The sequence below is a fragment of the Lonchura striata genome, chromosome 5 (genome assembly GCF_050655825.1).
Source record: "Lonchura striata isolate lonStrDom1 chromosome 5, ASM5065582v1, whole genome shotgun sequence".
NCBI lineage: Eukaryota > Metazoa > Chordata > Aves > Passeriformes > Estrildidae > Lonchura > Lonchura striata.
In genome coordinates this window covers 24,989,549-25,004,432 of record NC_140707.1, presented here as the reverse complement: position 1 = coordinate 25,004,432, position 14,884 = coordinate 24,989,549, and the positions used below count along the sequence as shown (strand labels likewise).

Sequence of the window (14,884 nt, the reverse complement as noted above, 5' to 3'; positions counted from 1 at the left end):
GATCATGGGAAACACATGATCTGTAGGTATCTGTAGCTGCCCTCACTGAGATCTGAGTGGAACATCTTGACAGATGCATCCTTGCTTTGTCTCTCTTGAAACATTGATCAAAACCTGAAAATTCAAATTTAACAACAGCTACAAAGTGTGCAATGTCTACTAATGATCCTCTGCACAGTGTCCTGGGTGAAAATTGATTTCAGTAGTTCATAAATTTTTATAAGCACCGAAACAGCTGAGTTTGGATTTTTCAAGGGATTTGTTGCTGATGTTGAAAGATGTTAAAGGCTGAGACTTCCTGTTCTAGTGCTAGAAATGTCCTATTCTTGTCTAGCCCTTGAGATCAAAGGTTTTGTGATGAAATTGTACTTTTTAGGCATAAATGAAATTTCAAAATCAGAGTGAAGAGATGCAGTTCCTGCTTAGGTATTTATGATCTGAATTATTTGAGCAAAACAGATGAAGTTCTGGTTCAGGTTCTGGTTCACCAGCAGATGAGTGTTGGTTCAGGGTTTGTGCCCAGTTAAAAATTGCAGCTGTATTTGAGCTAGAGAAATTGTCTTTGAAGGTTCTGTAGATACAAGCTGAAACAAAATGGATTCACTTTTCTGGCTAACTGTCTTTATCTCATTTGTAAGGAGGCACTTGCTAATTTTAATAAAATTACTGGATTAGAGAAGCTACTAAGTTTTTAGTGGAAAGATAGTGTGATAGAACTGTATAGCTTTAACACTGACTTTTCAGAACTGTTTGTTTTTGAGAAAACCTCCACTTTAAACCTAACATTATTTAAAAAGAATAACATGTCATGAGTATGTACTCAGTTTTTTTTTCTCAGTTTGTAGCAATCTGAATGCATCTGGCAGAGAGGGCTTCTGAACATCAAAGTTCTTGTGACTTTTTTCTTTCTTTTTTTGCTAAGGAGTTTTCCTGCTGTGGCAAATGTCTGGCTATGAATTCCTTTGCAGATGATTAGTATTTTCCACAGTATATTACTGCTATATTTTGCTAAGTTTTCCCTGGTTTCCCATAAAACTGCAACTGTCTCTGGTATGCAGGCAAGATTTGTTAATTCATAAGTTAGCTATGATCCAATGTGAGGCAAATACTTAGAGTATTTTCATTTTTGTTTTCTTTAATGGCAAAATAACCTCAAAGTTGCTTTGAAAATTGCACTTGTTTTGAGGAAGCACTGGCTACTGTATGCCAGGGCCTTGCTTTATAAGGAATGCAGGAAATGGCCTGACTTGTTATCATTGCTTCTGTATTTAGTGCTTGGACTCCAGGGAGTTCATGTGCACTGATTTCTGATAGCTATTAAGTACTTCTTGTAAAGAAATTACCAAATAATATGTTCTGTGCTTGCGTAGAACAAATTATAAATAGGGTATTACAATCCTTGGGTGTTTTTGAAAAGAAAGCTGTGCAACTCATCTGAAATAGAGAAGAACGTTGACATGGATGTGAGCAGATGGTGAGAGTACCTCTGTTTAAGGTAAAACAATCTATGTCTGATGCAGTCATCCCTTGCTCATTAAGATAGGAAACTAATTTGGATTTTGGGAGTCTTCGTCCTGGTGGAGATGTTATTATGTCCTTTATTGGTTCCTCAAAGCTTCTTACCAGAAAACTATAAATTCTTTATTGGAAAGAAATTTTTTTCCTGGTTCCATTTTATGTATTTGCTAGGCTAGTTATAATTTTTTTTTTAATTAAGCCTAAGTGAAAAGCTGATTTAATTTCCATTCTGTGTAGAGGCTTTGATCTGAAGGAGATGGTCAGGCATCTTGAAGTGTCTTGGTTCTTGATTATTAAGACGTTTTCTTGCTGGGTTTTTTTTGGTTTTTTTTTTAAGAGTATTTTACTAATCTGAAAGAATGAATGATGTGCAAGACTCAAAATTATATAACAATGCACAGGTACTTGAGTGGTCATATTAACTTTAGACTCTAAACACATTTATGTGTGATTGTTACCAAGGCTAGACCAGAGCCAAAGAGGTCTGCATACTCCTGTCTGATCACAGCTGGTTGAGAAGGAAAATACTGCAAAATCTGACTGCAAGAGACACATTTCCCTTGGTGAGGGCTGTAGATAAATGTTGTGCTTAAGACCCACTTTTAAAGGAAGCAGGTGAGGTTCTGCTGGAGCAGTGGAAATATGGTGACTTCACCCAAATATGAATGTGTCTGTTTAATTTCAAAATTAGGGGACAAGTAAGTGGTGTAGGGGATTGTTTTATCACTTCTGAATTTCTGTTACAATCTCTTCAATTGCTTCTGGCTTTCCTTTAAAAATAAAATAAAATGTTTCTCACGTTTTTTGAGTGCTTGGCAAGAGGAGCACTCTTGAAGGTGAACAGATTGACAGCTGAAAACTGATTATTACTGTTACTTAAAATAGTGTGCAGCAGTTCAGATGAGAGCAGTCCTAGCTCTGTAAAGATCACTTCTGGGTCTTCAATGACCTCCAGTTGTTACAAACTTCTGGTGAGTTCCTATAGCTTGGTCACTAATGGTTCAGGATTCTAGGATTTGAATTGGAACTTGTTTTTCTGAGTGTTTGAGGAATTTCCTACTGATAAATGATCCTAATGGAATTTGCTCTTCTCTTTGTAAATGTTGGAGAAGTTTAAATTCTGCTCACTCTCTGCCTTTGAACTTAAATGACTGCAAAGTGAGAGGTTCAAAGAGAAGCAAAACTTAAGTGAAAAAGTTAACTGATGCTGCATGGTTAACATTTAAAAGAAGGTCTATCAGTATTTCAATCATGCTTATGCCTAGGGAGCTTTTCTTCTGATGTGTTATATGAATGTACTGCTTAGAACTGGCATGCAGTATAAAGTTTCATCAAAACTATTGCAATTTCAAAAAATATTTTGTATCACTTTTTTTATGTCAAACTATTTAAAAAACCAGCAGTCTGCTTTTGAAATTTGATAGAAGTTTGTACACTGACTTTAGAAGTTTCCCAAGGACAGGACTTAAATACAGCAATCGTATTACATGTATGTATGCTGTTGAGGCTGTCTTACAAAGAATAAGGCTGAAATTCAATTTTTCAGATAATCACTAACCTTTTATCTTGAATGCTGGAAGTCACTGGATTTGTCAGTGCAAGTGTGCTGTCATAAACTGACCAAAATGCAGTACTGTAATGTGAAATTGTGAAATAAGCAGTTACGGCGTGTCTGGGATTCTCTAGATGTTGTGAATGGAGGTGCTGTGGTAGCTGTGTACCGTGTTTCTGAGAGCTGAGCAATGTGTGTTTGTCTGCAGTTGTGACTTCGTGGAACAGTGGCTCTCCTTGTCAACAGGAGACTACTTGGTGATAGGGAGATCAAGGCCGTCGATTTCAGCAGACAAATAAGGCTTTTTTTTTTTTTTTTAAAGAGCTGGCTGTTGTTATATATAAATACTTTGAAGACCATATAAATTTTTTTTTCATCTGCTAAAGAAAAAATAACTTGCAATTATCAAGCAGCACCTGAATGGATTCATAATCTTGTAAGTTGTAGCCCAAGCAGTTCTGAATAGTCTCAGAAAGCATGATTCTATTTTATTTTTTTTTTAATAAAGTTCAGAAAATGCCCAACTGCTCTTTAGAATTCTTAGGCAACAGCAAGACTCTGAAAACTGCACTTACCTCAGGCTGCTGCTTCTTGGAAAAGCTAAGTAAGAATTCTTGATAGGACTTTGTAAGTCAGGGTGTTCTTGCATCTAAAAATCTGACATAGCAGTTTAAACCAGCTGTAAATTAATGAAGAGATTAAAGCCAGCTTAGCTTTCTAGACAGTCTGAGAAGGTGGTGTCAAATATATGAGACTTCTCATTAGGATGTTATCTGTGGCTGGTAGGCTTAGGCTGTCTACAAAATACTCAGTACATCTTCAGCAGAAGTTTTAATATGGTTGTCCTGCTAACAGGAGCACAGTAAATAATTGCAGACATCCTCTTTTGTTTAAATCTTGTCTTGGTAACTGTAACATCATTTCTGATTTAATTTTGCTTTGTGAAGGGTTTCACTTGGATTTGTCTTCAGACTGAGCTGAAATGTATAGAACCACTTATAAAGATGTCTGTCCTTCACACTGTAGGCCATTGAAATGAAGTAGATAAAACAAGAGCTTGGCCAGACTTAAAGAATTTAAAGAATCTGTTATAAATCTACTAAGAGTCTTGCTGTCTATGTGAGGAGTCCAGAGAAATACAATCACTTTGTTTGAAGCACATCTTGCTGGTTTGATTCAAGGAGGGAAAAAAAAAAAACCTGTCTAAAATCCAAACCCTTCCAATGGGTATGAATTGAAAGAGAGTATAAATAATTTTGAATTACCTGCCTTATTTGCTGCAGAGAATTCTTACTTTGTAGATATTTGCATTACTTAAACTCAGAATGATTTCCATTTATAAGGCTCATCTAGTTCAGTGAAACTGGGTTTTAATGAGGATTGCTGATTATGTAACCCTCCTAGCAGAAACTCATTATTCATGATTTTTATCTTGCTGCTGGGGTGTGCATACTGGCTGTTGCTGGAAGACATCTTATCTCCTGGGCTCAGACCCAGCTGTGTGCAAAAAGCTGCAGAATAAAGTAGAAGTAATGCTGAAAAATAACACAGTTCTTGTAGTAATCTCTTGAAAGATTATTTTAATAAAGAGTCTGCATAGAGATTGTGGTGAATATGGGAAGTTGTATCATAGTCCTAAACACAAGACTGGAATTGGAGAAAGTGCAAAATACCATTTTCTTGGTGGTGGCCTTAAGCAGAAATGCCCTTTTGGAGTTTCTTTTCTTACCTAGTAGTGACTGACACATCCTGTAAAGGGCTGTTAAAGAGATTAGTCAATGAGCAGCTGTATTTAAATAGCTTATTTTGCTTGTCCAAGAAATATCATTTCATAAGCATTATTTATCTTGTTAAGAAGGTTAAGTACAATATTTTCCAAAGGAAGAGAGGTCCTTCAGTGTCATTATGGCCTTTACAATCATGGTACAGCAGTTTGAAAGGTCTGGTTTTGTAATCTAGTGAGGTAAGATGGAAGTCCTCTTGATAATGTGCTTTATCAATGCTATATTTGTATAGTCTTTAGAATGACTTCTACTCCCAAGATTGCACCTGTGTAGTTGCTCAAGTCTGAAAACCGATACGTACCTGAAGGTGTCTTTTGTGTGTCTTGGGTCTAGTGGTGCAAAAAGAAACCAAGTGGCAGAGTAATTCAAAAGCCATGAATTTGTGTGGCTTCTTTTTAAGTTTGACACTCCCTCCCCCCAAATAAACAAAAATTGGCCTCTTCAGAATTTAACATCCTGGGTTTCTGAAGGACACGTGCAACTTTGTCAGCCGGTGGTGTGGGACTTAGTAGTTGTCCACATGTGATTTGTTGTGTGTGTTTCTAATGTTTCATTTCCTTTTCAGGTCTGCTAAATCCACTCTGAAGCCAAGGGGAGATAACCAGTCCAAGGGAAGTGTTGCTGCTTTACATGGACATCTGCTCTTGCGGCATGGCCCAGATATCCAGCAGCAATGGATTCAAACAGCGCTCCTCACCTTCTCTGTCAGCCCCAAGGTCAAAAGATGTGGACAAAGAGGAGGCACTGCAGATGGAAGCTGAGGCATTAGCCAAGATGCAGAAAGAAAGAGGTGTAGCTGGTAATAAACAAACCTTTCATTCTTTAAGCAGCCCCAGACAAAAAGCACAGGTTCATAACAAGCAGGACCATGATCTCATGGTGTTTCCAGAGTCTGATGCCAAGAGCATGGAAGATAAACTAAGTACCATTGACATCGAGAAGCTTACTCATGCTGAACTAGAGAAACTGCTGCTGGATGACAATTTTGAATCTAGTAAAGTACCTGTGTTACCAGCAAGTCCTATTTTGAGCCCATCTGTGTCTTCACAATTTTATCTTGGGCCTGCGGGTCAGAGGAGACAGTGGACACCTGGAATACCAGCACCTGTGACATGCACTTTACCTCCTATTTACACCTCAGCTTCTTACACAAAACAGACTGGTGTATTTCAGAATGGATTCCATCCAAGTATGTCATCCTATCCCCCTAGAGAGCCTATTTATCTTGGTCTTCCTAGACAGTCACAATACATTTCCTACCCCGTGGCAGCTACCACACCTTTCCATCCACATGGTGCCCTACCTTTCTACCCTCCAATACTCACACCTGAAATGGCAAAAGTATTTGACAAAATTGCAAGCACTTCAGAATTCCTGAGAAACGGGAAGTCGAGCACGGACCTAGAAATGACTTCCATAAAGTCTGCAGTGTCCAACCTGCCGGCCTCAGGGAGCTGTGGGGATGTCAGTAAATTCGACTGGCTGGATTTGGATCCTCTGAGTAAACCAAAAGTGGACACTGTGGAGACTCTAAACATGGCAGAGGATGATGGAGAGAGGGCTTCAAGTATGACTGCTGAAGATCCGTGGGATGCTGTTCTGTTAGAAGAAAAGCTGTTACTAACTTGTCATCTAGAAAGAAAGGTTAATGGGAAATCTTCTGGAGCCACAGTCACAAGGAGTCAGTCCTTAAACATGAGAACAACTCAGATTGCAAAGTTACAGGGCCAAACATCACAGGTATGTAAATCAGTATCTTGAAATTGCAGTATAACAGAAAAGATTAATGACAGTATTTAAAGACACTTTAAGGTCTGTTATTTATTTTGTATTACTTGGCTCGAGCAGTGTCCAAATAATGTGATGTTATGGCATATGTATTAGTGCTATTCAGAAAATTGAACATTACTACTGAATTATCTCCCAAAATACCTCTGCCTCTGTGTAATCCTTCCACATTTACTGAGGAAATTGCTGGTTTTCCACTCAACACTCCAGTAAGAAATCGCAGTAATACTCAGCTTAATTGTCTAAATCATATTGATAAATATTTCAATTTTATGAGCAATTCACATGATACTGTGAAATAAAAAAGTGTCAAGCTAAGCACTGAAAGTTTTATCTTGCCTTTTACAAGACCACAGTAATTCTCTTTTGTGGGTAGAAAGCTTTTCTTCTGTGTAGGAATGCAAGACAGAACTTTTGGTTTTGTGCTGGGTGGTGTAGTGGTTGTTGGGTCAGAAACACTGTACTTCTGCTCTAGAAGAAGGCAGAACATCTTTGTGTGGTGTTACTTTTATCAGACAGGGCAAAAACATGTTTGAGAGGTTCTTCTCTAGGATCACTTTAACAAAACATTCAAGACCAAACTCTCAACAGGGGCTTTATTTATGGCACTCCTATCTTTGAACATGGAGCACATGCAGTTTGTGTCAAAAGCAAACTGTGCAGCAGGTGATCAATAGTGTCATAGTCTCACCTGCTTAATTATGCCCCATTAGGGCATCCTACTTTCTCCCAAGCCCAGTAAAAGAACTGTAGGTTATTTAACTTTTTCTATATTTTTAGTTCTTTCTGTGATAATTCCACCACAAGAAAACCCACATTGTGTTTTAAAATATTAGTCAGCTCACTAGAAAGTGGATATGAATACTTCTGGGTTTTGGGGTTTTTTGGAGGAGTACAAAGACTAAAAGAGAAGTGGAGAAGTTTTCAGTGGAAAAGCCACTATCACCCTGGCAAGGGTGATAATAGCCAAAAAAAAATTGTATTTGTAGGAACCGGTTGGAGAATGGAAAGTAAACTATTTGTTTGCTTTGGAGGCTTTGGTTTACAGATGTTTTAAATCTTAGGTGTTGTCTTTCTAGGTGTTTTTAATAGGCTAGGACATGCCATAAAAACCCAACTGTTATCACTCAAGGATATTTTCTAAATAATTCCTTATATCTTCCCTCTCCACCCCCAAACTGGAGGATGGCTTTTTCCTCATAAATAGGAATATTTACTAGACTGTGGCCTAAAAGGCTGTCTAAATTTCCACTGAAGTGAATTTTTTGGCCCCTCATTTGAAGGATTTCCTGTTTTTTCTGGGTTAGGTGTCAGTATTCTGGCAAAAGTTCAATAGAAGGCAAAAACCACCCTGAAACCCAAAAAATCGATTTATCTCTGGTTTTGTGCCATGTGTGCAGATCTTGGGTCTGATTTAACATTTTTTTCCCTACTTGCTGTTGAGCTGTGATACATTAGCTCTGTTATTTCCTAGTATTTGGAGAGACATGTAAATTTGGGCTCTACAGCAATTTGCTGCTCGGTTTGCTATGTCACCTGGTGATGTGTTTGTCGGTTTTTGAATGGTGCTTGGTTGGCTGTAATTAACTTCTGACTAATTACTGGGCTACACAGGATCAGTGCTTCTCAGGTAGTGTCTGTAGGAAGTAATGTTTGACTGTTACTGAATCAAATCTGGCTTTATACATTCCAGGTTTTTCAAGAATGTAGGATTTCAAAGGGTCTTTCCTGTTGATAAGGTCCAGTCTCCTGCTGTTTGCATGTCATGTACTGACTACTGATTCATAAATTAAGTTCAAGCTCTGCCTTCACATGTGGTCTCTTCTTCCTGCCACTTTTGATTTAAAGGCTGCTCTAGCTCCTCCTCATCAGTGATCTGATTTTCAGCAGAACACATTTGTAACTAGTTCTTAGGAAATGTTCTTCTTTCAGGATGGAACAGCAGGTGCTTAAGATGAAAGAATAATTTTGATATTTACTTCAACATGTCACAAGAGATGGTGACTTTCTGTCAGCTTTCATTGCAAGCTCTGTGTGAGAGCTTCTCTTTCCTTTTTTTTTTTTTTTTTGAAGATGACTTACGAGAATTTTAGCTCTCTGTGTGAGAGCACAGTGCACCACATACCTTGTACATCAGCATGAATAAACCCTCATTACAGGCAGGACCATCCTGCTTAGTACTCTTTTATTGCATTTGCTCTATGTGTGATAGCATCACAACATCAATTCTGTAGGCAATTAATTTTTATTAAGTCACCATCTTTTTCAAACAAGTTCTTAATTTGTAGCCAACTTCTGCAGTGAATGCCCAATTGCAGGTTTGAGATTTACTTTCCACTTGTGCTCCTGCAGAGTTGTTTTGGCAGAACACTCCAGTTCTAGCCTGTGTTACGAAGGTAGGTGATGATTGAGTTAGCAGGGTTGTTTCTGCTGAGTTATTAAAGGAGAAAATAAATAGATTTAAAGACGAATCTCTCAATTGGATGTCCTTTAAATATAACCTGGATAGTCTCTCTTTTGCCTGTCCCGTGCCTCTACTTTATTTTCTACTTTAAATAATTTTCCACTCAGTATGATAGGAAGCTGAGTTACGTAGCCTCTATTTTTGGCAGTTCTCTTGCATTTTACCCAATTTACCCAGGTTTATATGTTCTTCAAAGTATACTTTTAAGTCTTGCATCTTAACAAGTCAGGATCATTCCCCCCAAACCCTTCTTGAAAAACTCGGTCTTGCTGCCCTTTAGAAAAAATACTAATATTTTGATTCTGTCAAAAGTTATGACTATCTGTTTAATCCCTGAATCAATAGATTGCTTTGTTTTGGTGAAGTATGTATTTGTATCTATTCTTATGATTGCCTATTTTGTGTATATATTAATATTTGAAGTAATACTAAGTTTAGTATTCTCCTTTAAATAATTGTGTTTGTCACTCATTTCTTAAAGCAGAAGCATAAGGCATAATTTTGTCCTCTTTTATGTGTTGTTTTCTCTTGCTTTCCAGAGCTTCTGAGTATTTGTATACTCATGGAAATTGATTTAACTTTACTTTTGTTAATTTATTGGGGTTTGGTTTTGTGTTTCATTGTTCAGATTAATTGTATTTACAGATCACTTCTATTTTTGCAGCCTGTGATGACATGAACTATTTATCTCATTTGGCCTGAAGTCCTTTCTTTTGAGTTATTTCCTGTTTGACTGATAGCTTTTGCACCTCCTAGATTGACCCAAGTGGAAGTTAAAGGAAAATTCTACTTGTTGCACAAAACCCATCTGAATCCAGTGGGTTTAAATAGAATTCTTAATAGAATTCTTAGTTTTTCAGAGCTTATTGTCCTGACATTATTTTCCCAAAAGTGATCAAAAATTAATATTGAAGTTCAGCTAAAAATAAAGAGGTGATTGTTCTTAATTTTCCACCAGGAGGTCTTTTCAATTATTACGTATTTGTAATAACATGAGGTTTCTTTCCTTAGCCTAGTGTGACCCCGAGGTGAACCATGGATAACCAAATCTTTTTTCTTTGCTCATTAGATTAGAATTTGTTATTTACCCTGGCTAAGCTTGCATGTGTTGACATGCCTTGTTAGTTCCCCAAACTTTGAATTTAACAGTAGAACAACCTGCAAATTTTTCTGTAAAGAATTCAAAAGTGTCACATAGTGGCATAAAGTGGTGTTTCATCATTGGTGTGACTTTACTTGAAGGAGGCCCCTTGTTTAGTGCTTTTATCCTATGGTTGCATAGTGCTTTGTGTACTTATTTGTAGCATTCCTTAAAGAGTTTTTAAATTGAATTTAGCATTTGTAGAGGAGCTTCTTGATTTGCAGTGGCTGAGTCTTGTGTTGAGTGCCAACCAGCAGGTGATGAACCTTCATCAGAGGTGCTTGCCTTCCCTGGGTGTGTTCCCTGCCTTCTTCCTTGGGATTTTTGGTGGTGGTGTTCTGCAATTGCTTAGAGAGTGTGTTTACTAGACACAGTTGCACAGGTTGGCAGGTCTTGTGAGGTTGCCCAGTATTTTTATGTAATAAAACTTGTCTGAGATGTTATAATAGAAGAACCTATTTAAATTTAAGATATTATGCATGCTCCTGCAGCTCATTTTCTAGGTTTGTGGCTTTTTTGTCTCCTGTAGTATGGCTAATCCCCAATTACACAGAATTTGTCCTTTTGACTGATCAGTGTTCATGCAACCAATATTTCAGCTGAAATAATTAGGTTTAAGTACAAATCAAGCGGCAATTATAGGTTGTATCTCTTCCAAGTTTATGCTGTACTACTTAAAGAAGTTAATTTGAAGGGAAAAAAGTGCTTAAAAGAAATGATAGTATGTGGCTCTGAGATTTGACCCCTTTTCTGAGAGTCTAATTGAACTATATTGTTTGATACACTCTAATGAAATTAGGCGACTGCTTTGGCTAATAATAAATAACCCACATACTTGTTAAGTGGTTACTCACTACTTCAAATATTAATAAATTGTGGTGATTTTCAGAAAAACTGTAGTGCAGTCTGCTTTGTTCCTGGCCTTGTGGTTGGATTAAAGATTTCTATAAGCATTGGAAAAGCTTTGGATGAAAACTGGTCATGTAACTTATTCCAGGGAGGATCTGGTAGGAGCTTCATGAATCCTTCAGGCTAGTGGTGGCTATTATACTATGGTCAACTGAGTTCCACTGGTTATTCCAACTTTTCTCTGCTTTTTCCTCACTCCAGCATTTGCATGGATGTATTGTGAATTGGATCAGAAAACAGATATGAATTTAAAATCTGCTGCAGTTCTGTGTTTATTATTTTGATTTTGCTGGTTTTTAAAGTTTATTAGATTTTGCTGTTTGAAACTACAGGTCTCTTTTAGCAGTTGTTCTTTGATTTGGATTGTGGTTTACAGTTTTGGGACATGATGGGAACATTTGGCATAAGGAATTAAAATTAAGTTGATTCCATGGGGTTAGTTGTAAGTTTCATGTTCTGAATGCTATTTCCTTCCAGTGTTCAACTTGTATTTTCGTGCTTTGTAGGAAGAGATAATTGTGGGCACCAGTGATATGTAGTGGATGTTTCTGGAACTACACTGAATTTGAATTGCAGAACTGGAGAAAAAGTACATTTTTCTTCCATCTGTGGTTCAGCTGAATTTAGTCAAATCCGAATACAACAGGTCACTGCTGAGAGCTCAGGAACTGCTTGCAACTTAATATTAACTGATAATATTGATAATAACTGATAGTATTGATAATAACTGATACTGGCAAATGAATGACCTGCTCTCAAGTAGTCACTGCTCCAGTGAATCTATACTTTTCAAGTTAGTACTGATACATGGTTATCTCCATGTAGCAGTAGATGTAAAACTTGAACTCATGAAAATCTGTCAGCTGCATGTGGCTTTGCTGGCATTAGGAATATGTTTGCAGCTATTTAAATCCTGTGTTATCTTTGAGTTGCAGAAAGACAATGGGACCACTGGCACGCTGACAGAAAACGTGCTTCTCCAAGCAATTGAAGGGCAGAATCAAGAGCTCTCAGCTTTTTCTGAAGCAGTTACAAAGTAAGGAATGACTAAATATTAATTAACTTTCAGAAGAGAAAAAAAAAAGCTAAATGATTCATTTTCTGTTAGCTTGACAGGAACAGTCCTATATTTTTTTTGCTTGATGGGACAAATTTCAGTATGTATCCTTTTTCCTTTTCTTATCTCAGATTTTCCTGGTTTTGTCCTGGTTTGTTTATTTTTTTTCAAGAATGCAACAGAATTGTTAAGATCTTCAGTACTAAGATTATTGTTATCTTATGTCCTCCTTCTTATTTTGGTTCTGTGGCTTTCACTTTTCCTTGTTTTTGTGATAACCTTTTTATCCTCAAAGTATTTTTCTTTGTCTCAATTTTTTATTGCAATTTCTGTAGAAAGAGTTGTAAGTCTTTTTTTTTCTTGTTAGCTGAGACACCTCACGAAGTCCTACACTCTGTGGATTTCCAGCCTTTAAATGCTTTTTATTTTGTTGCTTCCACAACTGGAATTCTGTAGCATAAAGTCTTTAAACTTGTCTCTCTCCTTTGATCCCTAAAGATCAAGTAAAGTTTCTTAAAGATCATGTGGGATTTTTTTCTTACTGCCACAATTTAATGAGAGATTATTTTTTTGTGCTCTTAGAGGAAACAAACTACTGTTGCCTTTTTTCCATTTGATATCAAAATTCAAGAAATAATGGAGTAAATACAGATCTTTGAATCTCAATGATAGCATCTGTTTTTTTAAAGCAGGAATGTTTGTGAAAGGAAAAGGAAACTCCACAAAAATAGTGAAAATTCATATATATGGGAAACTTACTGATGATGATTAGTACAAAGCTCATATAGGATAGGCTTGTTGAAACACTTTCTGGTTAAATCTAATTGTTACCCTTTCTTTCAAGACCCAGTGTTTAAAATACTGATATGCTTTCAACTGGATAACTCTTGCTGGAGGATCTTGCTATTGTCCAGAATCAAGATGATGAAATAAATGATCTTTACAGAGTAGTTATGTTCTTAATCTCCTATAATATTACTTTAATATTAGCAGAATTTTAAGGTTAAATTATTTTATACATGTTAAATAGCAGGAGATTAAAAGCAGCTTTCCAAGTATGGTTTATTCACTTGTAGGTAAACAGTTCTATACTGCTTATGTCCTAAATAAAAGCCTTTACCTCAATTAAGGCCTCTTCCTCAACTTCCATAGCTTGGAATAGCTTACCTTCTGAATGGTATCTAAATTCAGATTAGAGATTAGACTTCTAAAAGTTGAAACATGTGAAGAGGCTTGTTGGTTTCTGGTTTCTTTGGTTTTTGTTTTTTTTTTTTTTTTTCTTTTTAGAGCTTTACTTCTGCAGAAGTTGTATATGTCCTGTAAGAATTGACCTATTAAATATTTTAAGCTATGTGGAAAACCTGCCTAATTATACACTTAAGATTTTTCTCCTGTCTAACTACTGGTTGGGTAATTATTGTGGGCAATGTTCTGTTGAGAGTAGAAAAATTAAATGGTGCTTTGCACATGCAATTTAGGTAGAGAGCCAAAGGTAGTCTTTACTGTTCTGCCTTGTGGTTATTACCATGTTATTTTGCTTTCATCTTGTTCTTCTCCATTGCAATGTTTCATAAACCTTCTCTTCTTCCAGATTGAGGACCAAGTTTCCTTATACTGATCAGCAAACAAACCCAGGTTTTGTGCTGAGTCCAATCATGCTGCAGAGAAATATAAGTGGGGAGAGTGCCAGTATCAAAGTTTCAATAGAAATCGAAGAATTCCAGCAACCAGTAACTTTCACATGTGATGGTATGTTCCTGCTTCTTGAGTTGGAGTTTGCTTTTGAAAGACTGTACACTCAGCCCTGGAAAATTTCAGTTTTTGTAATTCCTGGGTCTCTGGGGCATGAGTTGTTTATGGGAAATGTGGAAGAGGTAACTGAGGAAAGGACTAGTTCTGGGTCAGTGCCTCCATCAGAAAATATTTAGAAGTTGACAAATTGAAATATTGTCTGTAAAAAAAGAAAAGTCCAGCAAACCAGAAGCACTATTCTGTCCATAGCTGGATAGAATAAAACAGTTTTCCAAGACTTTTTACTTCATAGTTATTGAGGGGATAATGACACCAGGACTGAGATTTTTAGTGTTTAATTTTTAATTTCAACAGTCTAACATATTTTAAAATAAATTTTTGTAGGCTGTCTAAAAATTCAGGCAAACTGCTGCTGGAGAATAGGAATAAACACTAAAACTATGTATTACTTGCCTTAATACATGCTTATGAACACAAACACTAAAATAATACTGTCGGATGTGCCACAACTGGCTGTCCCAGTTTTGTGGGTAACCAAGGATATTGGTTTGGGGTGGACCTTTGAGGTTTGCCTGGCTGTACTACATACATTCATATTCTCTGTGCAGTCTTGACTGCACAGTGGTTGTATTTGTAACTGCATGCTGTCAACTTCTGGCAGTTCTGGCTGATGAAGTCACTGGTAATAAATTTTTTTGCCTCTATACTTCTGTAGTCTCTTGTCACTTGTGAGGGTTATTATTTGGATCTTAACTTCTAACAGCATAGATGCTTCAGAGCTGGTTCTCCAAAGATCTGGAGTTATTCTGTTGCTCACATGAACTTGCTGCTCTCTTGGAAAAACAAGCTCTCAGTGCATCAGTGTTTTCATTCTATATTAAGTAGCTGGGCCTTACATTTTATTCTGTGGTAACTGAAT

At 36.9% G+C, this 14,884-nt stretch overlaps 1 protein-coding gene across 4 annotated transcripts in view; it reads left to right on the top strand.

Annotated features, from left to right (window-relative positions):
* The window catches only part of PIK3C2A (phosphatidylinositol-4-phosphate 3-kinase catalytic subunit type 2 alpha), a 48,973-nt gene that overhangs the window by 5,509 nt on the left and 28,580 nt on the right, over positions 1-14,884 (top strand). For 2 of the 4 annotated variants that reach the window (XM_021525613.3, XM_021525615.3), the window contains exons 2-4: positions 5,420-6,594; positions 12,086-12,192; positions 13,805-13,962. In XM_021525613.3, the coding sequence (XP_021381288.3) occupies positions 5,485-6,594; positions 12,086-12,192; positions 13,805-13,962 (1,375 nt within the window). In that variant the 5' untranslated portion in view covers positions 5,420-5,484. Of the gene's footprint in view, positions 1-1,368; positions 1,496-5,419; positions 6,595-12,085; positions 12,193-13,804; positions 13,963-14,884 lie in introns of those variants that run through there. The other 2 variants (XM_021525614.3, XM_021525616.3) reach the window with 2 other exon arrangements.